The sequence below is a fragment of the Neofelis nebulosa genome, chromosome 3 (genome assembly GCF_028018385.1).
Source record: "Neofelis nebulosa isolate mNeoNeb1 chromosome 3, mNeoNeb1.pri, whole genome shotgun sequence".
NCBI classification, from domain to species: Eukaryota; Metazoa; Chordata; class Mammalia; order Carnivora; family Felidae; genus Neofelis; species Neofelis nebulosa.
The window spans coordinates 97341446-97366179 of NC_080784.1; the positions used below are offsets into that span (position 1 = coordinate 97341446).

The window sequence follows — 24734 nt, forward strand, 5'->3', positions numbered from 1 at the left end:
ATTAAGAAGGTAATAAATAAAAAAGAAATAATATCCTTATTTAAACTGGGAATGCAAAATGCTTGTCATGCCTTTCTGCTAATAATCCCATCTGTGATTTGCATACTGTCTCTTAGGATGGTTGAAAGGCACAACATACACATAATATTCTTGGGAATTGCTCTTAACTCTAAGTTAGCTAGAACAGTTAAGAGCAGGACAGAATTACTTATCTTTCCCCTCTGAAGCCTAGTCATATGAGCATTGTTAACATCCGGTCACTAAAGATGAACATTTTTTGTAAACAACAATGGACAGAGAAGTAGTGACAATACTCATTGCCTATCCCTCAAATCTGCTCACTCAGGTCCGAAGTCAGCAGACCCTTAAAGAGACTGGTTATGGCTGCATATTAAGCTCCCTCCTGACTCATTGTTTAATTGTTAGAGGAATCCCACCTTCAGTTTAAGCAACCTTCAGTTGCTTATTCCAAAGCCAGGGGTTCTCTCAACTGATCACACAAACAGACATGAAACACAGCGTGTTATAGTTCTCTTATGATGCTTCTCTATTTCCTCATTGTCTTATTCTCCCACACAAAGTGGTTACATCATAACAGCTGTTACTGCATAATTTACAATAACCAGGATATGGAAGCAATCCAAGTGCCCATCCATGTATGAATGGATAAAGAAGATTTGGTGTTGTGAGAATAGCTAAAATCAACAACTCAGGCAACAACAGATGTTGGTGAGGATGCAGAGAAAGGGGAACACTTTTTTACTGTTGGTGGGAATGCAAATTGGTATAGCTACTCAGGAAAGCAGTATGGAGATTCCTCAAAAAATTCAAAATAGAACTACCTTACAACCCGGCAATTGCATTATTAAGTATATATCCAAAGGATACAAAAATGCTGATTTGAAGGGACACATGCACCCCAATATTTATAGCAGTGCTATCAATAATTTATAGCAGTGCTATCAATAATAGCCAAATTATGAAAAGAGCCCAAATGTCCATCAACTGATGAATGGATAAGGAAGAGGTGGTATATATATACAACGGAGTATTACTTGGCAATCGAAAGGAATGAAATCCATTTGCAATGACATGGATGGAACTAGAGTGTATTATACTAAGTGAAATAAGTCAGTCAAAGACAGGATATGATTTCACTCATGTGGTATTTAAGAAACAAAACAGATGAACATAGGAGAAGGGAAAGAAAAATAAGATTAAAACAGGGAGGCAACTCATAAGAAACTCTTTAATACAGAAAAACAGGGTGCTGGAGGGTTGTTGGGTGGGGGATGGGCTGCATGGGTGATGGGCATTAAGGAGGGCACTTGTTGGGATGAGCACTGAGTGTTATATGAAAGTGATGAATCACTAAATTCTGAAACCACTACTACACTATATGTTAACTAACTTGAATTTAAATTAAAAAAAGAACGGATGGGCTGTATATATATATACAATGGAACATTAATCAGCCATAAAAAGAACAAATTCTTACCATTTGTAACAACATGGATGGATCTAGAAGGTATATAATACTAGTGAAATAAGTCAGAGGAAAGACAATACCATATGATTTCACTCATGTGGAATTTAAAAAACAAAATGATCAAAAAAAGAAACAGACTCTTAAATATGGAGAACAAACTGGTGGTTGAGAGAGGGCAGGTGGGTAGGGAGATGGAGCAAATAGGTAAAGGGGATTAAAAGTACACTTAATGGTGAACACTGAGTAATGTATAGAACTGTTGAATCATTCTGTTGTGCACCTGAAGCTAATATAACACCTTATTGTTAATTCTACCTAAAAAAAAACAAAAAACCAGCTGTACCTCTTACTAGCTTACCTATTTAAACAGCAGGAAATTTATTAAACAATTGAAAAAAAACAGGTGGGAATGTGTATAGAATCTTTGGAAAATAGTACGGTCAAAACACAGGGCCACTTATTATATGATGATAAAAAAAAAAAAAAAAAGATTCAATCATGCCTAGAATTGGAACACTTCCAGGCTCAGAAAGATATTTGGTCTAGAGGTATAAATTTGGGAGTTATCAGCATATAAATGATATTTAAAACCATGATACTGAATTAAACCATAAAAGGATAGATGGAAATGAAGGATGAAGGACTTAAGTCTTGGGTAGTCAATTTTGTTTTTTTTTATTTCAGTATAGTTAACATACAGTGTGATATTAGTTTCAGGTGTGCAACATAGTGATTCAGCAATTCCAGATATTACCAGTGCTCATCGCAAGTGCACTTCTTAATCCCTGTAGCCTATTTCACCCATCCCTCCACCCATCTCCCCTCTGATGGATAGTGCAATTTTTAAAGAGGTTTAGAAGAAGAGGAAGAAACAGCAATGCAGACTGAAAAGGAGTGATCAGTGAGTTAGGAGGAAAACCCATACTGTGGTGTTCTAAAAGCTGAATAAAGAAAATAAAACAAAGAAAAGAGAGAAATCAGTTATCTCAAGTGCTGCTGACAGATCAAATAAGATAGTTACTCAGAATTGACTCACAGGTTATTAATATGGAGACAATGGATGGTTGAAAGCCTGATTGGAGTTGGTGTAAGAAAAAGTATTGGAGATGAGCAAGTGCAGAATTTAGAGTTTACTCCAGAGAGAAGCAGAGAAATGGGAGTGTGACTGACAACAGAACTAGGATTATAAGAATATTTTTTAATTGGGAGATGAAAATGATTGGATAGATAGAAACATCAAGGAATGAGGTGACAAGGGACATAATTTGAATAATATCAAATAATGGAAAGAAGGGGAAGTCCAAGAGATTTTTTTCCAAGACTTTAATACCTAGACTTGATGACTTATTTTGTATAGGGAGTAAAGGAAAAGGAAAATTGAAAAATAACTCTTAAGATTTCTAGGGGTTAGAAGAGTGATGGCCCTGGCCGAAATAAATACCAGAGGTAAATAATAAATTTTTAGGATAAAGTCAGGTGAGAAGGTGAGGGAAAGTAACAGATTAGGCAAGATTCCAAGTGGAGATGTCCCAGAAGTTTAGCATAAGATGTTTGCTTTCCACAAAGTGATTATTGGATAGCTTTTTAACCATTTATTATGTTACCTTTATTAATAACGGTGTGATCTATAAATGACATCAAGTGATTATTTTTTTGAAGGCTCTACTTGAGGAGAAGCAAAAAGAAGAAGATATAGAGAAAATGAAAGAAACAGTGTCTCGGCTTGTGCAAGATGTTACCCTAAGAACCAGGAAGGAAGTAAGGAGTTTTTAAACTTCAAAATTATTTAAAATTCAAAAGTTTACAGAATTTCACAACTTACAACTAAATATTACCTAAGTTTTTGCCTGATGGACATAACTAATTAACTATCAGCTAATTGCATCAATTGTGCTAAATAAAAATTCAATTCAAATAAAAATTATCTCAGGAAAGCAGTCCCTACCATTTTAGCTAGTATGGGCCTGGGTGGGAGTAGAAGAATTTGGGGGGTGGGGGGGGGGGGTTAGGCTAGGAATATAGTGAAGATTAACACACCTGAAGAAGCCTCAGAAAGAAACTTAGAATGCATAAGAAGTTAAGAGGAAAAAACCTGTTGGCTTGCAGTATCTTAGAGCAGCTTAAGACTGGAGAAATCTGGTTTGACCTCTTATTTTACTGGTAAAGAAACTGAAGCTTCCAAGAGATTATTGACTCCCTCAAAGTTACATACTAATTAAAGCCAGAACTTACACCTGTACCTTCTCCTGCTATACTAAGGCCAGCATTATTTTGATCACATAATGCTGGCACTTACATAATTTGTGAATTATGTTGTTATTTTCAAGTCTGTTATCAAGACTAAATCTGATATTTTTGTGTTAAAATAATGAGTTGTTTGTTGGTTTGAATTGTAAGGCTTATGGAAGTTGAAATTGTCTGAGCAATGTAGGTTTACGTTCATATAAAGAGACAAGGAAGATCTATATCTAGTTGCCTTTTCTCTGGTATGGATATGGATCAGTTCATAAGTGGGGTGGTAAAGTTTGAAAGTATAACATGAATTGTGGAGGAAGAAACCACAAAAACCCATTTTAAAAATGAAAAAAAAAAAACATTTTTAAAACCAAAATACTTAGGTTGCTTAGGGTTCCACCTCTATGAAGTAGCAGAACTAGATGTAAATACAAGTCTGTTGATTCTTGAGCTCTACCCTCAATCACTGTGAATAATTGTTTCCCATTAATTGTGTATTTTTTTATTTTTAGAAACTTTCAAACCCATAAAAAGGTTAAACGTTGTTCAGTGAACACTTATTTACCCTTTAGCAAGATAATTCTTAATGTCTTGCCACACACCCTCCATCTGTCTTTATATACATATGCACTCTTTTTGCCAGCCATTTGGACATGGACCGCAAACATCATGACACTTCACTCCTAAATATCTTGGCATTTTTTTCTCCCTGAGAAAGGACATTTTACTACACAATCATACTGCTATTACCATACCTTAAAAAAAAAAATCAGTATTATTTTTAATCTATACTCATATTTTCCTAAAGTATCCTTTACAGCTTTTTTTGGTTTTGGGTTTTTTTGTTTTGTTTTTTAAAGTTTATTTATTTATTATGAGAGCAAGAGAATGCAAACAGGGAAGGGGCAGAGAGAGAAGGGGAGAGAGAGCCCCAAGCAGGCCCCACGCTGTATGTGGAGCCCAATGTGGGCTATGGCTTTTTGTTTTTTTAAATTCAGGATCCAACCCAAATTTATATATCATTGCATTTGACTACTATGTCTCTGTAGTCCCCCTCAATGTAACCCAGTCCTCTGTCTTCCTCTGTGTATGACAAAGAATCCTTTGTAGAATCCAGAATATTCCACATATGGATTCTTGTAATCATTTCTTTTTGATTCGATTCAGATCATTTCTGGCAGAGTGATAATGTTATCTTCCACTTCATCACGTCAGGAAGCTATAATGTCAGGTTGTGCATTAGTTGAAGCTAAGCTTGACAACATGGTTATGGTGGTAGGACCAGAACTCTCCATTTGTAAACTTTATAAATAACTGGGGGAGATACTTGAAGACTGTACAGTTACGCTCTCTACCAAAAGTTATCATCCAGTGGTCTTAGCATCCATTAATAATCTTTGCCTGAAGTAAATGTTATAAGAAGTGATTACAAATGATTATATCATTTTTATACATTTATTAGCTGTCAGTTTTCGGTAGACTTTTCTCCTTTTTTAATATCGCTATGGTTCATTGGTCTTCTTTAGTTTTTTGTTACAACCTACTACCATCGGGTTTTTTTTATTCTCATAATGTCTCTGCAGCTTTTTTGCATAAATGATATTCCTCTCTCATCTTGTACTTTCCCTACCTCAGACAGGGAGTCAGCCACTTTTCCAGCATGCTTTGGTTATAATTTTTTTATTTGATATTTTTGTCAGAGACACGAATTAGCAAAACTATTGTTTTTTCATTTTTACTATAATATTTACATTAAAATGATTTCCTGTGTATCCATAAAGTCTGTCTATGAAAATAGTTAACAAAAAGGAATGAAAACTAATACTCCTTTCCTTTAAAATGAGCTCCTGTAGGTTAGTTGGGTGCACTGTATATTCCTCCACTGGATAAAATAAAGGTGTTAACTCTTTTCTTACCTGTATTTTCTGTGGGCATTATTATTTCTCTCCTAGATAGACTGAAGTAGACTTGTTTTAAAAAGTCTCATCAGTTAAAGAAAGCTAATGTACTTGCTTTTCTCCCAAGCAACTAAGTGGTAGAATTTTCATTCCTATAGAGTCTCTGTATAAGGTTTCTTGCTGCAAAAGTATTTTTTAGAAATCTGTTACTTTATCACAGGCTGAAATTAGGTGATTTCCTGAGATAAAATCTCTATTTGAGGCAGAATCCAAACTAAAACCCGGTTTGTTGATTTTTTTTTATTACTAATTTTCATACCCTTTCTGTAGGAATCCTTGTCCTATTCTTGGGGTTAAGAATATTATATCTTTGGCCATAGTTTGAATTATTTTTTTTAATATGAAATTTATTGTCAAATTGGTTTCCATACAACACCCAGTGCCCATCCCAACAGGTGCTCTCCTCTATACCCATCATGCACTCTCCCCTCTCTCCCACCCCCAATCAACCCTCAGTTTGTTCTCAGTTTTTAAGAGTCTCTTATGTTTTGGCTCCCTCCCTCTCTAACCTCTTTTTTTTTTTTTTTTTCCTTCCCATCCCCATTGTCTTCTGTTAAGTTTCTCAGGATCCACATAAGAGTGAAACCATATGGTATCTGTCTTTCTCTCTATGACTTATTTCACTTAGCATCACACTCTCCAGTTCCATCCATGTTGCTACAAAAAGCGATATTTCATTCTTTCTCATTGCCATGTAGTATTCCATTGTGTATATAAACCACAATTTCTTTATCCATTCATCAGTTGATGGACATTTAGGCTCTTTCCATAATTTGGCTATTGTTGAAAGTGCTGCTATAAACATTGGGGTACAAGTGCCCCATGCATCAGCACTCCTGTATCCCTTGGATAAATTCCTAGCAGTGCTATTGCTGGGTCATAGGGTAGGTCTATTTTTAATTTTTTGAGGAACCTCCACACTGTTTTCCAGAGTGACTGCACCAGTTTGCATTCCCACCAACAGTGCAAGAGAGTTCCTGTTTCTCCACATCCTCACCAGCATCTATACTCTCCTGATTTGTTCATTTTAGCCACTGTGACTGGTGTTAGGTGATATCTGAGAGTGGTTTTGATTTGTATTTCCCTGATGAGGAGCGACGTTGAGCATCTTCTCATGTGCCTGTTGGCCATCTGGATGTCTTCTTTAGAGGAGGTGTCTATTCATGTTTTCTACCCATTTCTTCACTGGATTATTTGTTTTTTGGGTGTGGAGTTTGGTGAGCTCTTTATAGATTTTGGATCCTAGCCCTTTGTCTCACATGTCATTTGCAAATATCTTTTCCCATTCTGTTGGTTGCCTTGTAGTTTTGTTGATTGTTTCCTATGCAGTGCAGAAACGTTTTATCTTGATGAGGTCCCAGTAGTTCATTTTTGCTTTTAATTCCCTTGCCTTTGGGGATGTGTCAAGTAAGAAATTTCTGCGGCTGAGGTCAGAGAGGTCTTTTCCTGCTTTCTCCTCTAGGGTTTTGATGGTTTCATGTCTCACATTCAGGTCCTGTATCCATTTTGAGTTTACGTTTGTGAATGGTGTAAGAAAGTGGTCTAGTTTCATCCTTCTGCATGTTGCTGTCCAGTTCTCCCAGCACCATTTGTTAAAGAGACTTTTTTCCATTGGATGTTCTTTCCTTCTTTGTCAAAGATTAGTTGGCCATACTTTTGTGGGTCTAATTCTGGGGTTTCAATTCTATTCCATTGTCTATGTGTCTGTTTTTGTGCCAATACCATGCTGTCTTGATGATTACAGCTTTGTGATAGAGGCTAAAGTCTCGGATTGTGATGCCTCCTGCTTTGGTCTTCTTCTTCAAAATTACTTTGGCTGTTTGGGGTCTTTTGTGGTTCCGTACAAATTTTAGGATTGCTTGTTCTAGCTTCGAGAAGAATGCTGGTGCAATTTTGATTGGGATTGCATTGAATGTGTAGATAGCTTTGGGTAGTATTGACATTTTAACAATATTTATTCTTCCAATCCATGAGCACAGAATGTTTTTCCATTTCTTTATATCTTCTTCAGTTTCCTTCATAAGCTTTCTACAGTTAATAGCATACAGATCTTTTACATCATTGGTTAGGTATATTCCTATGTATTTTATGCTTCTTGGTGCAATTGTGAATGGGATCAGTTTCTTTATTTGTCTTTCTGTTGCTTCATTATTAGTGTATAAGAATGCAACTGATTTCTGTACATTGATTTTGTATCCTGCGACTTTGCTGAATTCATGTATCAGTTCTAGCAGACTTTCGGTGGAGTCTATCAGATTTTCCATGTATACTATCATGTCATCTGCAAAAAGTGAAAGCTTGACTTCATCTTTGCCAATTTTGATGCCTTTGATTTCCTTTTGTGGTCTGATTGCTGATGCTAGCACTTCCAATACAATGTTAAACAACAGCGATGAGAGTGGACATCCCTGTCATGTTCCTGATCTCAGGGAAAAAGTTCTCAGTTTTTCCCCATTGAGGATGATATTAGCTGTGGCTTTTCATAAATGGCTTTTATGATGTTTAAGTATGTTCCTTCTATCCCGACTTTCTCGAGGGTTTTTAGTAAGAAAGGATGCTGAATTTTGTCAAATGCTTTTTCTGCATCGATTGACAGGATCATATGGTTCTTTTCTTTTATTAATGTGATGTATCACATTGATTGATTTGTGAATGTTGAACCAGCCCTGCAGCCCAGGAATGAATCCCACTTGATCATGGTGTATAATTCTTTTTATATGCTGTTGAATTCGATTTGCTACTATCTTATTGAGAATTTTTGCATCCATATTCATCAGGGATATTGGCCTATAGTTCTCTTTTTTTTCTGGGTCTCTTTCTGGTTTAGGAATCAAAGTAATGCTGGCTTCATAGAATGAGTCTGGAAGTTTTCCTTCCCTTTCTATTTTTTGGAATAGCTTGAGAAGGATAGTTATTATTTCTGCTTTAAATGTCTGGTAGAACTCCCCTGGGAAGCCATCTGGTCCTGGACTCTTATTTGTTGGGAGATTTTTGATAACTGATTCAATTTCTTTGCTGGTTATGGGTCTGTTCAAGTTTTCTATTTCTTCCTGTTTGAGTTTTGGAAGTGTGTGGGTACTTAGGACTTTGTCCATTTCTTCCAGGTTGTCCAGTTTGTTGGCATATAATTTTTCATAGTATTCCTTGATAGTTGCTTGTATTTCTGAGGGATTGGTTGTAATAATTCCATTTTCATTCATGATTTTATCTATTTGGGTCATCTCCCTTTTCTTTCTGAGAAGCGTGGCTGAGGTTTATCGATTTTGTTCATTTTTTCAAAACGCCAACTCTTGGTTTCATTGATCTGTTCTACAGGTTTTTTAGATTCTATATTGTTTATTTCTGCTCTGATCTTTATTATTTCCCTTCTTCTGCTGGGTTTGGGGTGCCTTTGCTGTTCTGCTTCTATTTCCTTTAGGTGTGCTGTTCAGTTTTGTATTTGGGATTTTTCTTGTTTCTTGAGATAGGCCTGGATTGCAGTGTATTTTCCTCTCAGGACTGCCTTCGCTGCATCCCAAAGCATTTGGATTGTTGTATTTTCATTTTCATTTGTTTCCATATATTTTTAAATTTCTTCTCTAATTGCCTGGTTGAGCCATTCATTCTTTAGTAGGGTGTTCTTTAACCTCCATGCTTTTGGAGGTTTTCCAGACTTTTTCCTGTGGTTGATTTCAAGCTTCATAGCATTGTGGTCTGAAAGTATGCATGGTATGATCTCAATTCTTGGATACTTATGAAGGGCTGTTTTGTGATCCAGTATGTGATCTATCTTGGAGAAGGTTCCATGTGCACTCAAGAAGAAAGTATATTCTGTTGCTTTGGGATACAGAGTTCTAAATATATCTGTCAAGTCCATCTGATCCAATGTATCATTCAGGGCCCTTGTTTCTTTATTGATCCTGTGTCTAGATGATCTATCCATTGTTGTAATTGGAGTATTAAAGTCCCCTGCAATTATCACATTCTTATCAATAAGGTTGCTTATGTTTGTGAGTAATTGTTTTATATATTTGGGAGCTCCCATATTTGGCACATAGACATTTATAATTGTTAGCTCTTCCTGATGGATAGACCTGTAATTATTATATAATGCCCTTCTTCATCTCTTGTTACAGCCTTTAATTTAAAGTCTAGTTTGTCTGATATAAGTATGGCTACTCCAGCTTTCTTTTGAGTTCCAGTGGCATGATAAATAGTTCTCCATCCCCTCACTTTCAATCTGAAGGTGTCCTCAGGTCTAAAATGAGTCTCTCATAGACAGCAAGTAGATGGGTCTTGTTTTTTATCCATTCTGATACCCTATGTCTTTTGGTTGGCGCATTTAGTCCATTTATATTCAGTGTTATTATAGAAAGATATGGGTTTAGAGTCATTATGATGTCTGTAAGTTTCATGCTTGTAGTGATGTCTCTGGTACTTTGTGGTCCTTGCAACATTTCACTCACAGAGTCCCCCTTTGGATCTCCTGTAGGGTTGGTTTAGTGGTGATGAATTCCTTCAGTTTTTGTTTGTTTGGGAAGACCTTTATCTCTCCTTCTATTCTAAATGACAGACTTGCTGGATAAAGGATTCTCAGCTGCATATTTTTTCTGTTCATCACATTGAAGATTTCCTGCCATTCCTTTCTGGCCTGCCAAGTTTCAGTAGATAGATCCATCACTTGTCTTATCGGTCTCCCTTTATATGTTAGAACGTGTTTATCCCTAGCTGCTTTCAGAATTTTCTCTTTATCCTTGTATTTTGCCAGTTTGACTGTGATATGTCATGCAGAAGATCGATTCAAGTTATGTCTGAAGGGAGTTCTCTGTGCCTCTTGGATTTCAATGCCTTTTTCCTTCCCCAGATCAGGGAAGTTCTCATCTATGATTTTTTTCAAGTACATCTTCAGCCCCTTTCTCTCTCTCTTCCTCTTCTGGAATTCCTATTATATGGATATTGTTCCGTTTCATTGCATCACTTCATTCTCTGATTCTCCCCTCATACTCCTGGATTTTTTTATCTCTTTTTCTCAGCTTCCTCTTTTTCTATAATTTTATCTTCTAATTCACCTATTCTCTCCTCTGCCTCTTCAATCCAAGGTGTGGTCGCCTCCATTTTATTTTGCACCTCATTTATAGCATTTTTTAGCTCCTCCTGACTCTTTCTTAGTCCCTTGATCTCTGCAGCAATAGATTCTCTGCTTTCTTCTATACTTTTTTCAAGCCCGGTGATTAATTTTATGACTGTTATTTTAAAGTCATGTTCCGTTATATTGCTTAAATCATTTTTGATCAATTTGTTAGCTGTTGCTACTTCCTGGAGTTTCTTTTGAGGAGAATTCTTCCGTTTCGTCATTTGAATAGTCCCTGGAGTGGCGCGGAACTGCAGGGCACTTCCCCTGTGCTGTCTGGAGTAACTTGTGTTGGTGGGTGGGGCCTCAGTCAGTCCCGATGTCTTCCCCCACCCCACCGCTGGGGCCACAGTCAGACTGGTGTGTACCTTATCTTCCCCTCTCCCAGGGGCAGGACTCACTGTGGAGTGGTGTGGCCCCTGTCTGGGCTACTTGCACACTGCCAGGCTTGTGGTGCTGCTTCTATGGGATCTGGCATATTAGCCAGGGTGGATCCACAAGGTGCACAGGGGCAGGAGGGGCAGGCTTACCTCGCTTTGCTGTCGATGCTCCCCTGCGGTAGGGGCCCTGCAGCACCTGGAGGGAGGCAGGCAGACCCGTTGGAGAGATGGATCCACAGAAGCACAGAGTTGGGTGTTTGCACGGTGCAAGCAAGTTCGGTGACAGAAACTGGTTTCCTTTGTGGTTTCAGCTGGGGGATGGGCGAGGGAGATGGCCCTGGCCAGCGCCTGTGTTCCCTGCGAGCTGAGCTCTGTCTTCCGGGTCTCAACACCTCTCCCTCCTGGTGTCCTCTCACCCTCCTGCTTTCCGAGCAGAGCTATGGACTTATAACATTCCAGATGTTAAGTCCTGCTGGCTGTCAGAACTCAGGCATCCGGCCCCTCCGCTTTTACAAGCCAGACTTGGGGGCTCTGCCTTGCTGGGGGGACTGCCCCTCTGCCACCCGGCTCCCTCCCACCGGTCCCTGTAGCGCACACTGCCTCTCCACCCCTCCTACCCTCTTCCATGAGCCTCTTGTCTACACTTAGCTCTGGAGAGTCCGTTTTGCTAGTCTTCTGGCAGTTTTCTGGGTTATTTAGGGAGATTTGGGTGGAATCTAAGTGATCAGCAGGACACGGTGAGCCCAGTGTCCTCCTCCTCCGCTATCTTCTCCCAACCAAAAAATCATAGTTTGAAATATTTTTGATGGCATATCTTCAAAATATTTAATAAATTTTGTGACTTTCGGTGATAAAAATGTTTTCTCAAAGTACTCATCATCTGAAAAGTCCTCTAATTTTTTTTCCTAATCCTAAAATAAATTCACATTGATTTTAAAGTTGATAGAAGTTGTCTTTTGCACAAGTCCTTAAATAATCTTAGTATAATTTTTCAAAGATACTATGATCTCTATATTCAATTTAAACCTTTTTACAAACATGAATATTCAACTGCTTCTCTACCTAGTAGTCCCACCAGGCATCTGAAGCCTGACATTTCTAAAACAAACTCCCTCTCTTACTCCCTTATCTTCCCTTCCTTGTGGATTCCATTTGATTTCCTTGCATCCAGCCTTTCTGTAGTATTCCAACTATTCGCTCAAGAAGTAATTATTGAGAAATAGCTATTGAGGGGTGTGTGGGTGGCTCAGTCAGTTCAGTGCCAGCCTCTTGATTTCAGCTCAGGTCATGATCCCAGGGTCGTGAGATCCATCCTCATATTGGGATCTGTGCTAAGTGTGGGGCTTGCTTAAGATTCTCTCTCTTTCTCCTTCCCCTTCCCCCGCTCACACACTATCTCTCTCTAAAAAATAAAAAAATAAAAATAAAATAATTTAAAAGAAGTAATTATTGAGCACTAACTGTGTGCCAAGCACTTTGCTGGGTCCCTGCTTTCTCCAAGTCCCACACTATTGCCAAGTTGTTTTTTTAAAGTAAACTTTATTGTTACTATTATTAAAAAGTAATACATGTTCATTATAAAAAGAAATGTAAGAGAAAGAAATGTAAAAGAAAATTAAAATCATAACTCCAGTACCCAGAGATAAGCACTATTTTTAGCATTGCCCTTTGAATTTTCATTTAATTGCAAATTATCAAAGAAATGTTGTAACCATCTGTGAAACAAAAATTCTGGAGACCTATACATGAATCTTTGAATAATGTTAAGCCTGGAAGATAGAATAATGAGGAATCTTTCACTTTCTACATATTGTAATTCTGCAGGTGTGGAATTTCAAGAGTAGGTATTTTTGTAAACAAACTATAATAAGATTTTATACAACATGTAATATGTATTTCCTTATACTTTTAAAACATTTTTAATGTTTTTGATTGAAAATTTTCACCTGTATTGGTAATTGTCCCATTATTATAATTTAATATGTCCTCCAAATAATGTAGAATTAATTTGTTGAATTGGGGATAACTTACATCTAATGACTTAAGTGGTATCTTTTTTTTAACTAAAGTAAACATAATGAATAAATTATCACATATTTATGTTCTGGCTATAAAACTGAACGAAATATGAGAATAGCTTATTTCTTTAAAACGCAGAAAATGCTATTGCTCAGATCTCTCTCAAGTAAAACTTAATTTGTGAAAAAAATTTGATACTGGTTTTGATTTTGATTTTCTGTTTATTTTAAGTCATGGCTTAAAGTTGGTGATCAAAATTATATTCATCCTGTTAGGCAGTATTTGTACCATCATTGTCCTTTTCTATTTCTGTCTCTTGTTAATTTGTCTTACTATTTAGTTTATAGATATCCTTACTATCCATAAACTATAAAAGAAAATGTTTACATGAAGAAAGTGAGGTTGGGTAAGAGGGGATTTTAGTTCCCTTACAGACTTCTGAACCCCAACCACATTAAACTACCTCCAGAAACATGTTATTTGCTCATATAGCAGGGTTTACATTATATTTTATCAGATACCAACCTCAGAAAATTTTCTATGACCTCTGCAGCATATAATTTTATTGATGATACACCATCAGTCTCAGTAGTTATACACAGTCTTTTTTAAAGTATGAATACTTTAATTTGCTGAAGCCATCAACATTATTGTAAAAATGTTTTAAAATATATATACGACTATGGTCATAAACCCTCATGCTAGCTGCATTCATTTCTAGATACTAAAAAGAACACTTTTAAAAAATTGTGTGAGAGAGAGACAAGCAGACATGACTGGCCTTATAGAAACCAAAACTTGTATATTCTAAAAACCTTCATGACTTAATTTCTCTGTGCCTTGATCTTCCTCATCTATAATGAGGATACTGACTACTTAAGCAGATTGTTGGTGAGAACCAGATAATAACACTTACACTGCTCTAAGTAGTCATTAACACATCAAACCTCTGTAAATAGTAACTATGATTATCACTGACCCATAAATAGGATGAATTGATCCTTCATACAATTATTCATAGGCAAAGTTTACATCAAAATCTAAAATAGAGCTAAAATGGACCCACATATGTTTGTCAGGTCTTCAGAAAAATAACTTCTATTAATTAACCAAATAAAATATATGTCAATTTTATAAGTGTTCTAAAGAAGGTTTACATCATGTTTTAGAAATAATCTATTTTATAAGATCTAGACTATTTCCAAAAATCTTTGTTGACCATATGTTTACTGATGATAGCATCAGTATCAATATTCCTCACGACCTTTTTTTTAATTTAAATCCAAATTATTACACATGGTGTATATTACACATAGTGTAATAGTGTATATTACACATAGTGTAATAATTTCAGGAATAGAATTTAGTGACTCATCACTTACATATAATAATACGAGACCCAGTGTTCATCCCAGTAAGTGACCGTCTTAATGCCCATTGCTCATTTAGCCCATCCCCCTACCCAACTATCCACCAGCAATCCTGTTTGTTTTCTGTACTTAAGAGTTTCTTATGGTTTGCCTCCCTCTCCGTTTTTATCTTTTTGTTTCCCTTCTTCTATGTTCTTCTGTTTTGTTTCTTAAATTCCACATATGAGTGAAATTGTATCCTATTTATCTTTCTCTGGCTGACTTACATTGCTTAGCATAATACACTCTAGTTCCATCTACCTTGTTGCAGATGGTAAGATTGCATTCTTTTTGATTGCTGAGTAATAGTCCATTGAATATATATGCTACATCTTTTTTATCCATACATCAGTGGATGGACATTTAGGTTCTTTCCATTCTTTGGCTATTGTTGATACAGCTGCTATAAAAAAAGGGGCTGCGTGTGCCCCTTTGAATCAGCATTTTTGTATCCTTCAGATAAATATGTAGTAGTGCCGTTGCTGGGTCGTAGGGTAGTTCTATTTTTAATTTTTTGAGGAACCTCCATTCTGTTTTCCAGAGGAAATGCACCAGTTTGCATTCCCACCAGCAGTGCAAAAGGATTCCTCTTTCTCCACATCCTTGCCAACATCTGTTGTGGCCTGAGTTGTTAATTTTAGCCATTCTGATAAGTGTGAGGTGGTATCTCATTTTGGTTTTGATTTGTGTTTTCCTGCTAATGAGTGATGTTGAGCATCTTTTCATGTGTCTGTTAGCCATCTGGATCTCTCTTATGGAAAAGTATCTATTCATGTCTTTTGTCCATTTCTTCACTGGATTATTAGTTTTTTTGGATGTTGAGTTTGATATAAGTTATTTATAGATTTTGGATACTAACCCTTTATCTGATATGTTGTTTCAAATATCTTCTCCCATTTCGCCAGTTGCCTTTTAGTTTTGCTGCTTGTTTCCTTCGCTGTGCAGAAGCTTTTTATTTGGATAAAGTCCCAATAGTTCATTTTTCCTTTAGTTTCCCTTGCCTCTGGAGACCAGTGAGAAGTTGCTGCAGCTGAGGTCAAAGAGGTTGTTACCCGTTTTCTCCTCTAGGATTTTGATGGCTTCCTGTCTTATGTTTAAGTCTTTCATCCAATTTGAGGTTATTTTGTGTATGGTGTAAGAAAGTGGTCCAGATTCATTGTTCTGCATTTGGCTGTCCAGTTTTCCCAACACTGTTTTCAGAAGAGATGGTCTATTTTCCACTGGATATTCTTTCCTGCTTTGTCAAAGACTGGTTGCCCATACGTTTGTGGGTCCATTTCTGGGTTCTGGGTTCTGTTCCATTGATCTATGTGTCTGTTTTTGTGCCAGTACTATACTGTCTTGATGATTACAACTTTGTAATACAGCTTAAAGTCTGGAAATGTGATGCCTCCAGCTTTGGTTTCCTTTTTCAAAATTACTTTGGCTATTCAGGGTCTTTTCTGGTACCATACAAATTTTAGACTGTTTGTTCCAGCTCTGTGAAGAATGCTGGTGTTACTTTGATAGGGGTTGTATTGAATATGTAGATTGCTTTGGGTAGTATCGACATTTTAACAATATTTGTTCTTCCAATCCACGAGCATGGATTGTTTTTCCACTGTTCTGTGTCTTCTTCCATTTCTTTCATAACCTTTCTATAGTTTTCAGTGTATAGATTTTTCACCTCTTTGATTAAGTTTATTCCTAGATATTTATGGTTTTTCGTGCAATTGTAAATGGGATCAATTCCCTGTTATCTCTTTCTGTTGCTTCATTATTGGTGTATAGAAATGTGATTCCTGTACATTGAATTTATATTCTGCTACTTTGCTGAATTCCTGGATCAGTTCTAGCAGTTTTTTGATGGAGTCTTTCAGGTTTTCCACATAAAATATCACGTCATCTGCAAAGAGTGAAAGTGTGACTTCCTCCTTGCTGATCTAGATGCCTTTTATTTCTTTTTTTTTGTCTGATTGCCGAGGCTCAGACTTCCAGCACTATTTTGAATAACAGTGTAGTGGAGAGATTGGGCCTCCTTGTCGTGTTCCTGACCTTAGAGGGAAAGCTGTCAGTTTTTCTCTATTGAGGATGATATTAGCAGTCAATCTTTTGTATCTGGTCTTTATGATCTTGAGGTATGTTCCTTCTATCCCTACTTTCTTAACAGCTATCAAGAAAGGATACTGTATGTTGTCAAATTCTTTCTCTGCATCTATTGAGAGGATCATGTGGTTCTTACCCTTTTTTTAATTTATGTGATGTATCACATTAATTGATTTGTGGATATTGAACCAGCTCTGGATCACAGGAATAAATCCCACTTGATTGTGGTGAATAAATCTTTTAATGTATTGTTGGATCCGGTTTGCTAGTACCTTGTTGAGAATTTTCACATCCATGTTCATCAAAGGAATTGGTATGTAGTTCTCCTTTTTAGTAGGGGGTCTTTGTCTGGTTTTGGATTCAAGGTAATGCTGGCCTTGTAGAATGAGTTTGAAAGTTTTCTTTCCATTTCTATTTTTTGGAACAGGTTTAAAGGATAGGTGTTAACTTTTCTTTAAATGTTTGGTAGAATTCCCCTGGAAAGCCTTCCAGCCCTGGACTCTTGTTTTTGGGGAGATTTTTGATTACTGATTTAATTTCTTTACTGGTTGTGGGTCTATTCAAATTTTCCATTTCTTCCAGATTGACCAGTTTGTTGGCCTATAATTGCTCATAATATTCTCTTATTATAGTTTGTATTTCTCTGGTGTTGTGATCTCTCCTCTTTCATTCTCCTTATTCATTCTCCTCTCCTTTTTCATTTTGATCCATCTGGCTAGGAGTTTATCAATTTTCTTAATTCTTTCAAACAACCAACTCCTGGTTCTGTTGATCTGTTGTTTCTTTGATTCAATCTATATCGTTGATTTCTGCTCTAATCTTTATTATTTCCCTTCTTTCGCTGGTTTTGGGCTTTATTTGTTCTTTTTCCAGCTCTTTAAGGTGTAAAGTTAAGTTGTGTATTTGAGACCTTTCTTCCTTCTTTAGGAGAGCCTGGATTGCTATGTACTTCCCTCTTATGACCACCTTTGCTGCATACCAGAGGTTTTGGGCTGTCATGTTTTCATTTTCATTGGCTTCTGTGTACTTCTTAATTTCCTCTTTTATTTCTTGGTTAACCCATTCATTCTGTAGTAAGATGTTCTTTAATCTCCAAGTGTTCATGGTTATTGCAGATTTCTTCTTGTGGTTGATTTCGAGTTTCATAGCAAACTCATGGTCTGAAAATATGAAAGGTATGATCCTGATCTTTTTGTACTTGTTGAAGGCTGATTTGTGTTCCAGTATGTGATCTAGTGTGGAGAATGTTCCATGTGCACTCAAGAAGAATGTGTATTCTGCTGCTTTAGGATGAAATGCCCTAAATGTATCTGTTAAACCATCCGGTCCAGTGTGTCATTCAAAGCCATTGTTTCCATGTTGATTTTCTTCATATTTGGGTGCTTTCACATTTGGAGCATAAATGTTTACAATTGCTAGATATTCTTGATAGATAGACCCCTTAATTATGATATAATGCCCTCCTTCATCTCTTGATACAGGCTTTATTTTAAAGTCTAGATTGTCTGATATAAGTATGGCTACTCCAGCTTTCATTTGACAACCAGTAGCATGATAGATTGTTCTCCATCCCCTTACTTTCTATCTGTAGGTGTCTTTAGGTCTAAAATGAGTCTCTTGTAAGCAGCATATAAATGTGTCTTGTTTTCTTATCCATTCTGACACCCTATGTCTTTTGATTGGAGCATTTAGTCCATTGACATTTAGAGTGAGTACTGAAACATATGAATTTAGTGCCCTTGTGTTCCCTATAGAGTTGTTTCTGGTAATGTTCCCTGGTGCTTCTAGTCTTTGTTGCTTTGATCTTTGTTTTGTTTTGTTTTCTCTTTTGTCCACTCAGAGTCCCTCTTAAAATTTCTTGCAGGGATGCTTTAGTGGTCACGTACTCCTTTAGTTTTTGTTTGTCTTGGAAACTCTTTATCTCTCCTTTTATTTTGAATGACAGCCTTTCTGGATAAAGATTTCTTGGCTGCATAATTTTCCAATTCAGCACATTGAATACATCACTCCTTTTTGGCCTGCAAAATTTCTTGTAGATAGGTTTATTGCAACCGTGACCTATCTTCCCTTATAGGTTAAGGACAAATTTAAGTTATGCAGATTGTTGCATTAATTATCCGAACAATTTCCTAGGTGTTCAAAATAGTTTGGTGCTGTTCTAGCTGTGTTTCAAGGACAAGACAAGTTCAGGATCTCCATGATGCTCTGCCATCTTAATTCCTCCTTCCTTCATGGTCTTTTTAAAAAGTATGAGTAGTTATTAATTAGAAAAATATACTGTCATAGGAGTCATCTTGATGAGATGTAACTAATTCTTCAAAATATTTTGTACACATAAGTCATACTGTTTCTGAAGTATTTTAAATGTTAATTGAAATAAGAGTTTTTCTCACAAAGTAATTTACTTTATACTGAAATATATGCAATATGAAAATATTTTTCTTCTTATAAAACAAAAGTGCCTTAAAAGTTACTAGTTACATTTTTAGTGTGTAATTCAGTTTTTCTCTTGACTTGCTCTATGGCACCAGTTCTTAAAGTGTTGTTCAGAGAGTTTGGAAGGTCACACCTACTTTCATAATTATAGTTTACTGTTTTCTTTTTTCATACTCGTTCTCTGATGAGTGTACAGTGGTGTTTTCCAGAGGCTGATGGTAAGCAGCACAACGGGTTGAACACAGAAGTAGATAATGTGAATCTGGCTATCCCCTGTTCAAACATTAAGGAAATTTACAAAAATGTAAAATAATAACATTTTTCTAGAAAATTTTTTATTTTGGAAAATGAACTTATTTTTCATAAAATGTTATTTATGTTAACCTATAATGACTTAATATCTATAAGGGGGTTAATAAGTAAATATTTTGAAATGTTGCCAGTTTTCACTTCAAATATGGTAAGTTTTCATAGAAATTCACTCTCCTTCCACTGTTGTGATAAATTCTTGACCCTTTAGGGGCACCTAGGTGGCTCAGTCAGTTAAGTGTCTGACTTTAGCTCAGGTCATGATCTCGCAGCTCCCCATCGGGCTCTCTGCTGACAGCCTAGAGCCTGGAGCCTGCTTCAGATTCTGTCTCCCTCTTTCTCTGCCCCTCCCCCAGCCACACTCTGTCTCTGTCTCTCTCTCTCTCAAAAATAAACATTAAAAATTTTTTAAAATAATTCTTGACTCTTTAATACTCAGGTGCTTATTTATTTTTTATGCCGTAAAAGTTTTGTTTTTTTCTCAAAATTATCCTAAATATTTTTATTGGGTATTAATCAATTTTTGTGAACCTAAACAATTTATGAATGTCTTAATTACAGGTTGCAAGCACAAGAAAACAGTATAATGTACAGATTTCTCGACTAACAGAAGAACTTTCAGCCCTTCAAATGGTAGGTTAGAAGACTATATTCTTCTGAATATTGTCTATTTTATTTTTCTTATTTTTTTAATGTTTATTTACTCACCTTGAAAGTGAGGGTGAGAGAGAGAGCAGGGGAGGGGCAGAGAGAGAGAGGTAGAGAGAACATCCCAAGCATGCTCCATGCTGTCAGCACAGAGCGTGATATGGGGCTTCATCTCACGAACCATGAGATCGTGGTCTGAGCCCAAACCAAGAGTTGGAAGCTTAACCAACTGAGCCACCCAGGCGACCCTGAATATTGCTTATTTTAAAGCCAAGATACATTTTAATGTGTCTTGTAATGCACATTCTTGTTCATTCAGAAGATACTTACTAAGCCAGGAACTATGCTAGATTCTAGGAAAAGATTAAAAATCAAGATAAACATGTTAACTGTAATCTTGGAGCCTGTGGTCTAGGAGGACAGATGGATGGCATTTATCACATTTTACTATTACTTTTTTTTTTGACAATGCACAGCATGCTCTGAAGCACCCATCTGCAGCTGCTACCACATGCTAGTTTCATCTGGGAGATTAAGTAGAAAGTAAGACAAAGTATATATGTCAGTGGGATAGAAGAAAGACAAGCTTCCCAAAAGAGATAGAGTACTGAAGGATAAATAGGCAAAGAGGAGAAAGGAAAAAAAATACTTGTTTCGATAGAGGTGAGATTAAATATGTAAATGTAACATTAAGATATAATGAAATGGAATTTAATAACCTTGCTTATAGGGGAATGAAAGTACAAGAATTTTTGGAGATTGGGAAGATATTTTCCACTTCACAAACTCTAATCCTTTCTGAATCTCTACCTCACTTTTAATGCTGCCTACAAAACTTAGCAACAACTTATGTCTTGTAATAAATATGTTACATTATGTTAGTTCTCTTTCCATCTCCCATCTCCTTCCCTCACTCTCCTTTTCTCTTACTTTAGACAAATCTTATCTTTCCAATTGTATTATAAACACCTTGAAGGAGAAAAGTCTTATGCCTTCTTTTATCTTCATTGCCAGCACAGTGTTTTCACAGTATGTATTTTAATAAATACTTATTGACTAATATTTAAACAATTCTGAAGGAAAGAACAGATCTTTTTCCACATTCTACAAACTCTGTAATGTACATCTTGAGACTTTAGTCTTTGTGTACAGGTCCTGAGAGTAATAGACTAGAAACCAGTGTTACTTTTTGTTTAATGTCATTTGTGTTAAGGATGTAGGAACATTAAGTAAAACTAATGGGATGCAGTGTGGCCAAATAGTCATGTCTAATTAATTGTTGTTTTCAAGTTTTACTACTTCTTCTATTACCTTGCTATTTTGCTTGTTGTCTTACATGGACTGGTTTAGCTTTGAGTAGATTCATAGCTAGAAGAAAGTCTTTCCCCAGTCCAGGATCATTTAATGGCTTGTAAACTCTGGAAGGACAAGAACATTATCTCTTTCTGTTTTCCCAAAGGAATGAATGTGTGTTGGATAAGATCTGCAGGGCTTTTAAAAATAATTCTTATCTGTTTACACAACCAGAGCTGTGTAAACTCAATTTCGAGCAAAAAATTATATTTCTTAGGATTTATAGTGAAACAATTATAATACATAGCTAAGTGGATTTTTCTAAAGATATTAAATATTATGTGATGTCATGTTGATTCCATGGGGAACTGTCCTGAATAATTGAAAAGTGTTTGAAATATCAAACATTGAGAAATATGTTTGAAGGAGGACATGTTCAACTACTTTAAAAAGCAGATTTTGTCAGGTAACTCAGAAACTCAGACTATAGTTTGAGACATAATAACCTGATGTTGGCTATTGATTTATATTCTTAAATACCAATTTTATCAGCTGGACCATAAACATGAAGTCAAGGAGGGAGGTTAAGCATACTTTAGCTAACCCCAAACTAAGTTATGCTTGCAGGAAGGAAAAAAAAAACCGTATTTTAAGTTAGTGTGCAGATTTTTTTTGATAGGTTTAAGAAAAGGCCAGAACCAGTCTCTCTCTACCCACATGTCTCCCTTTGGAGAGCAACACAGCTTTTATTTCTCCTACAGTTTCTCTTAAGAAAACTCAAGGCTTTAATTCTGCCAAATAGGAGAGATTATTTTTAACCTACAGTAAATAGTGGGGCGCCTGGGTGGCTCAGTTGGTTAAGCATCCAACTCTTGATATCGACTCAGGTCATGATCCTGCGGTTTAGAGGATCAAGCCCTGCTTTGGACTCTAAGTTCACAGTGCTGAGGAGCCTGGTTAAGATTCTTTCTCTCCTCTCTCTCTTCCCCTCCCCTGATCTCTAAATAAATAAATAAATAAATAAATAAATAAATAAATAAAATGAACTTTAATCTACAGCAAATAGTAAAAAGACTGGTTATAAATGCCCAAATTTTATGCAAGTAAAATGAAAAATTCAATATGATCTTTTTTGGATATGTGAATTTTTTAGAAGTCTAATTTTGAATCTCCATGTGCATAGGTATTTAGATATCTTTTTATTATTGGTTTCTAATCTAGTTAAATAGAGGCCATAGAGTATAGTCTATATGATATTGATTCTTAATATTTGTTGTGATTTTCTTTATGGTACACTATAGGGTATAATTTTGGAAATACTCCATGAGTACTTGAAAAAATATCTAGTTATCATTTGGTCATATTGTGCCCAAAAGGTAGGAATGTTGGTGGTGATTAATAGTAAATATTCATGAAGGCTTTTTAATAATAGTAATTTTAAATACTCACTTTAGTATTACTGTGAATTTTTAATAGAATTAGCATATTTCTCTAGAAAGGTTCAACTTTTCTATCTAATTTTAACTTTGTTGTTTGAGGTTAACCAAATATTTTTTTTTTTTTTTGTCATCATTGGGCAGTGAAATGGTGAATTGGGTAGAGAGAGATGCATAGTATATAACATACCATTATTTATATGCCGTTCACCAGATTCAGAAGTGTGATCCAACCTTGTTGCTAATATCTACATTAAAAATCACATGGGTATCATATAAGCAGCTATAGAAAAAGCATTTGACAAAATCCAACCCCCATTCATGATAAAAACTTGCAGTAAACTAGAAACAGAGGGGAACTTCCTCAACTTGATAAAGAATATCTACAAAAAGCCTACAGCTGTGAAACCAGAAGCTTTCCCACTAAGATCAGGAGCAAGGCAGTGATGTGACCTCTTACCATTACTTTTGAACATCATCCTGGAAGTACTAGCTAATACCATTTGACTAAAAATGGAAATAAAAGTTACATAGATTGGGAAGGAAGAAATTTGATATGATTATCTATGTAGAAAACAAAAAAAAAAAGTGGTGGGGGTGTGGGGGCCCTGGGTTGTTCAGTCAGTTGAGCATCTGACTCGATTTTGGCTCAGGTCATGATCCCAGGGTCGTGGGATTGAGCCCCATGTCAAGCTCCACATTGAGCATGGAACCTTCCTAAAAATCAATCTCTCCCTCTCTCTCTCTCTCTCTCTCTCTCTCTCTCTCTCTCTCTCTCTCTTCCTCTGTCCTTCTTCCCTGCTTGTGTGCTGTCTTTCTAAAATAAAAAATAAAAGTAAAACCCCAAAAAATTCAACCAAAAAGAAAGAAGCAATCATAGCATAGTAAGGTTGCAGGATATAGAGTTAATATACAAAAGTCCTTTGTATTCCCACATACCAGCAATTAACAAGTGGAATTTTATTTTATTTTATTTTATTTTTTTTAATTTTTTTATTTTTGGGACAGAGAGAGACAGAGCATGAACCGGGGAGGGGCAGAGAGAGAGGGAGACACAGAATCGGAAACAGGCTCCAGGCTCCGAGCCATCAGCCCAGAGCCTGACGCGGGGCTCGAACTCACAGACCGCGAGATCGTGACCTGGCTGAAGTCGGATGCTTAACCGACTACGCCACCCAGGCGCCCCAACAAGTGGAATTTTAAACTAAAAACACACTGCCATTTACCTTAGCATGTAAAAAAATTACTTAGATATATATCTAACAAAATATACAAAGTCTATGTGAGGAAAACTGATGACAGATATCAAACTAGAAGTAAATAAATGAAGAGATAGTCCATGCTCATGGATAGGAAGACTCAGTCAAAATGTCAGTTCTTCACAGCCTGATCCATAGATTGAGTGCAATCCCAGTCAAAATCTCAGTAAGTTATTTTGTGGATATTGACAAACTGACTGTAAAGTATATCTGGAGAGACAAAAGACCCAGAATAGCCAACACAACACTGAAGGAGAAGAAGAAAGTCAGAGGACTAATACTACCAGATTTCAAGACTCACTCTAAAGCTATAATAATCAAGATAGTGTGATCTTGGTGAAAGAATAGGCAAGCAGATCAATGAAATAAAATAAATGAAATAAAACAACCTAGAATGGAGTAAAATATAGACCCACATAAATACAGTCAGCTGATCATTGACAAAGAAGCAAAGGTAAGACAGTGGAACAAAGATAAGTCTTTTTAGCAAATGGTGCTACGACAATTAGACATTCACATGTAAAAGAATGAATCCAGACACACCCTCCACAATAATTAATTCGAAATAGGTCACATTCCTGGGGCACCTGGGTGGCCCAGTCAGTTAAGTGTCTGACTTCGGCTCAGTTCGTCTCATGGCTCATGAGTCTGAGCCCCACAGCTCAAAG

At 36.4% G+C, this 24734-nt stretch overlaps 1 protein-coding gene across 6 annotated transcripts in view; it reads left to right on the forward strand.

Moving 5' to 3' along the window:
* The window catches only part of SCLT1 (sodium channel and clathrin linker 1), a 222928-nt gene that overhangs the window by 125599 nt on the left and 72595 nt on the right, over nt 1-24734 (forward strand). For all 6 annotated transcript variants that reach the window (XR_009259311.1, XR_009259312.1, XM_058721393.1 and 3 more), the window contains 2 exons: nt 3149-3247; nt 19992-20063. Coding sequence is in view for 4 of the 6 variants with exons in the window: in XM_058721393.1 (XP_058577376.1) it covers nt 3149-3247; nt 19992-20063 (171 nt within the window). In the remaining 2 variants the exon portion in view is untranslated. The remainder of the gene's footprint in view (nt 1-3148; nt 3248-19991; nt 20064-24734) is intronic.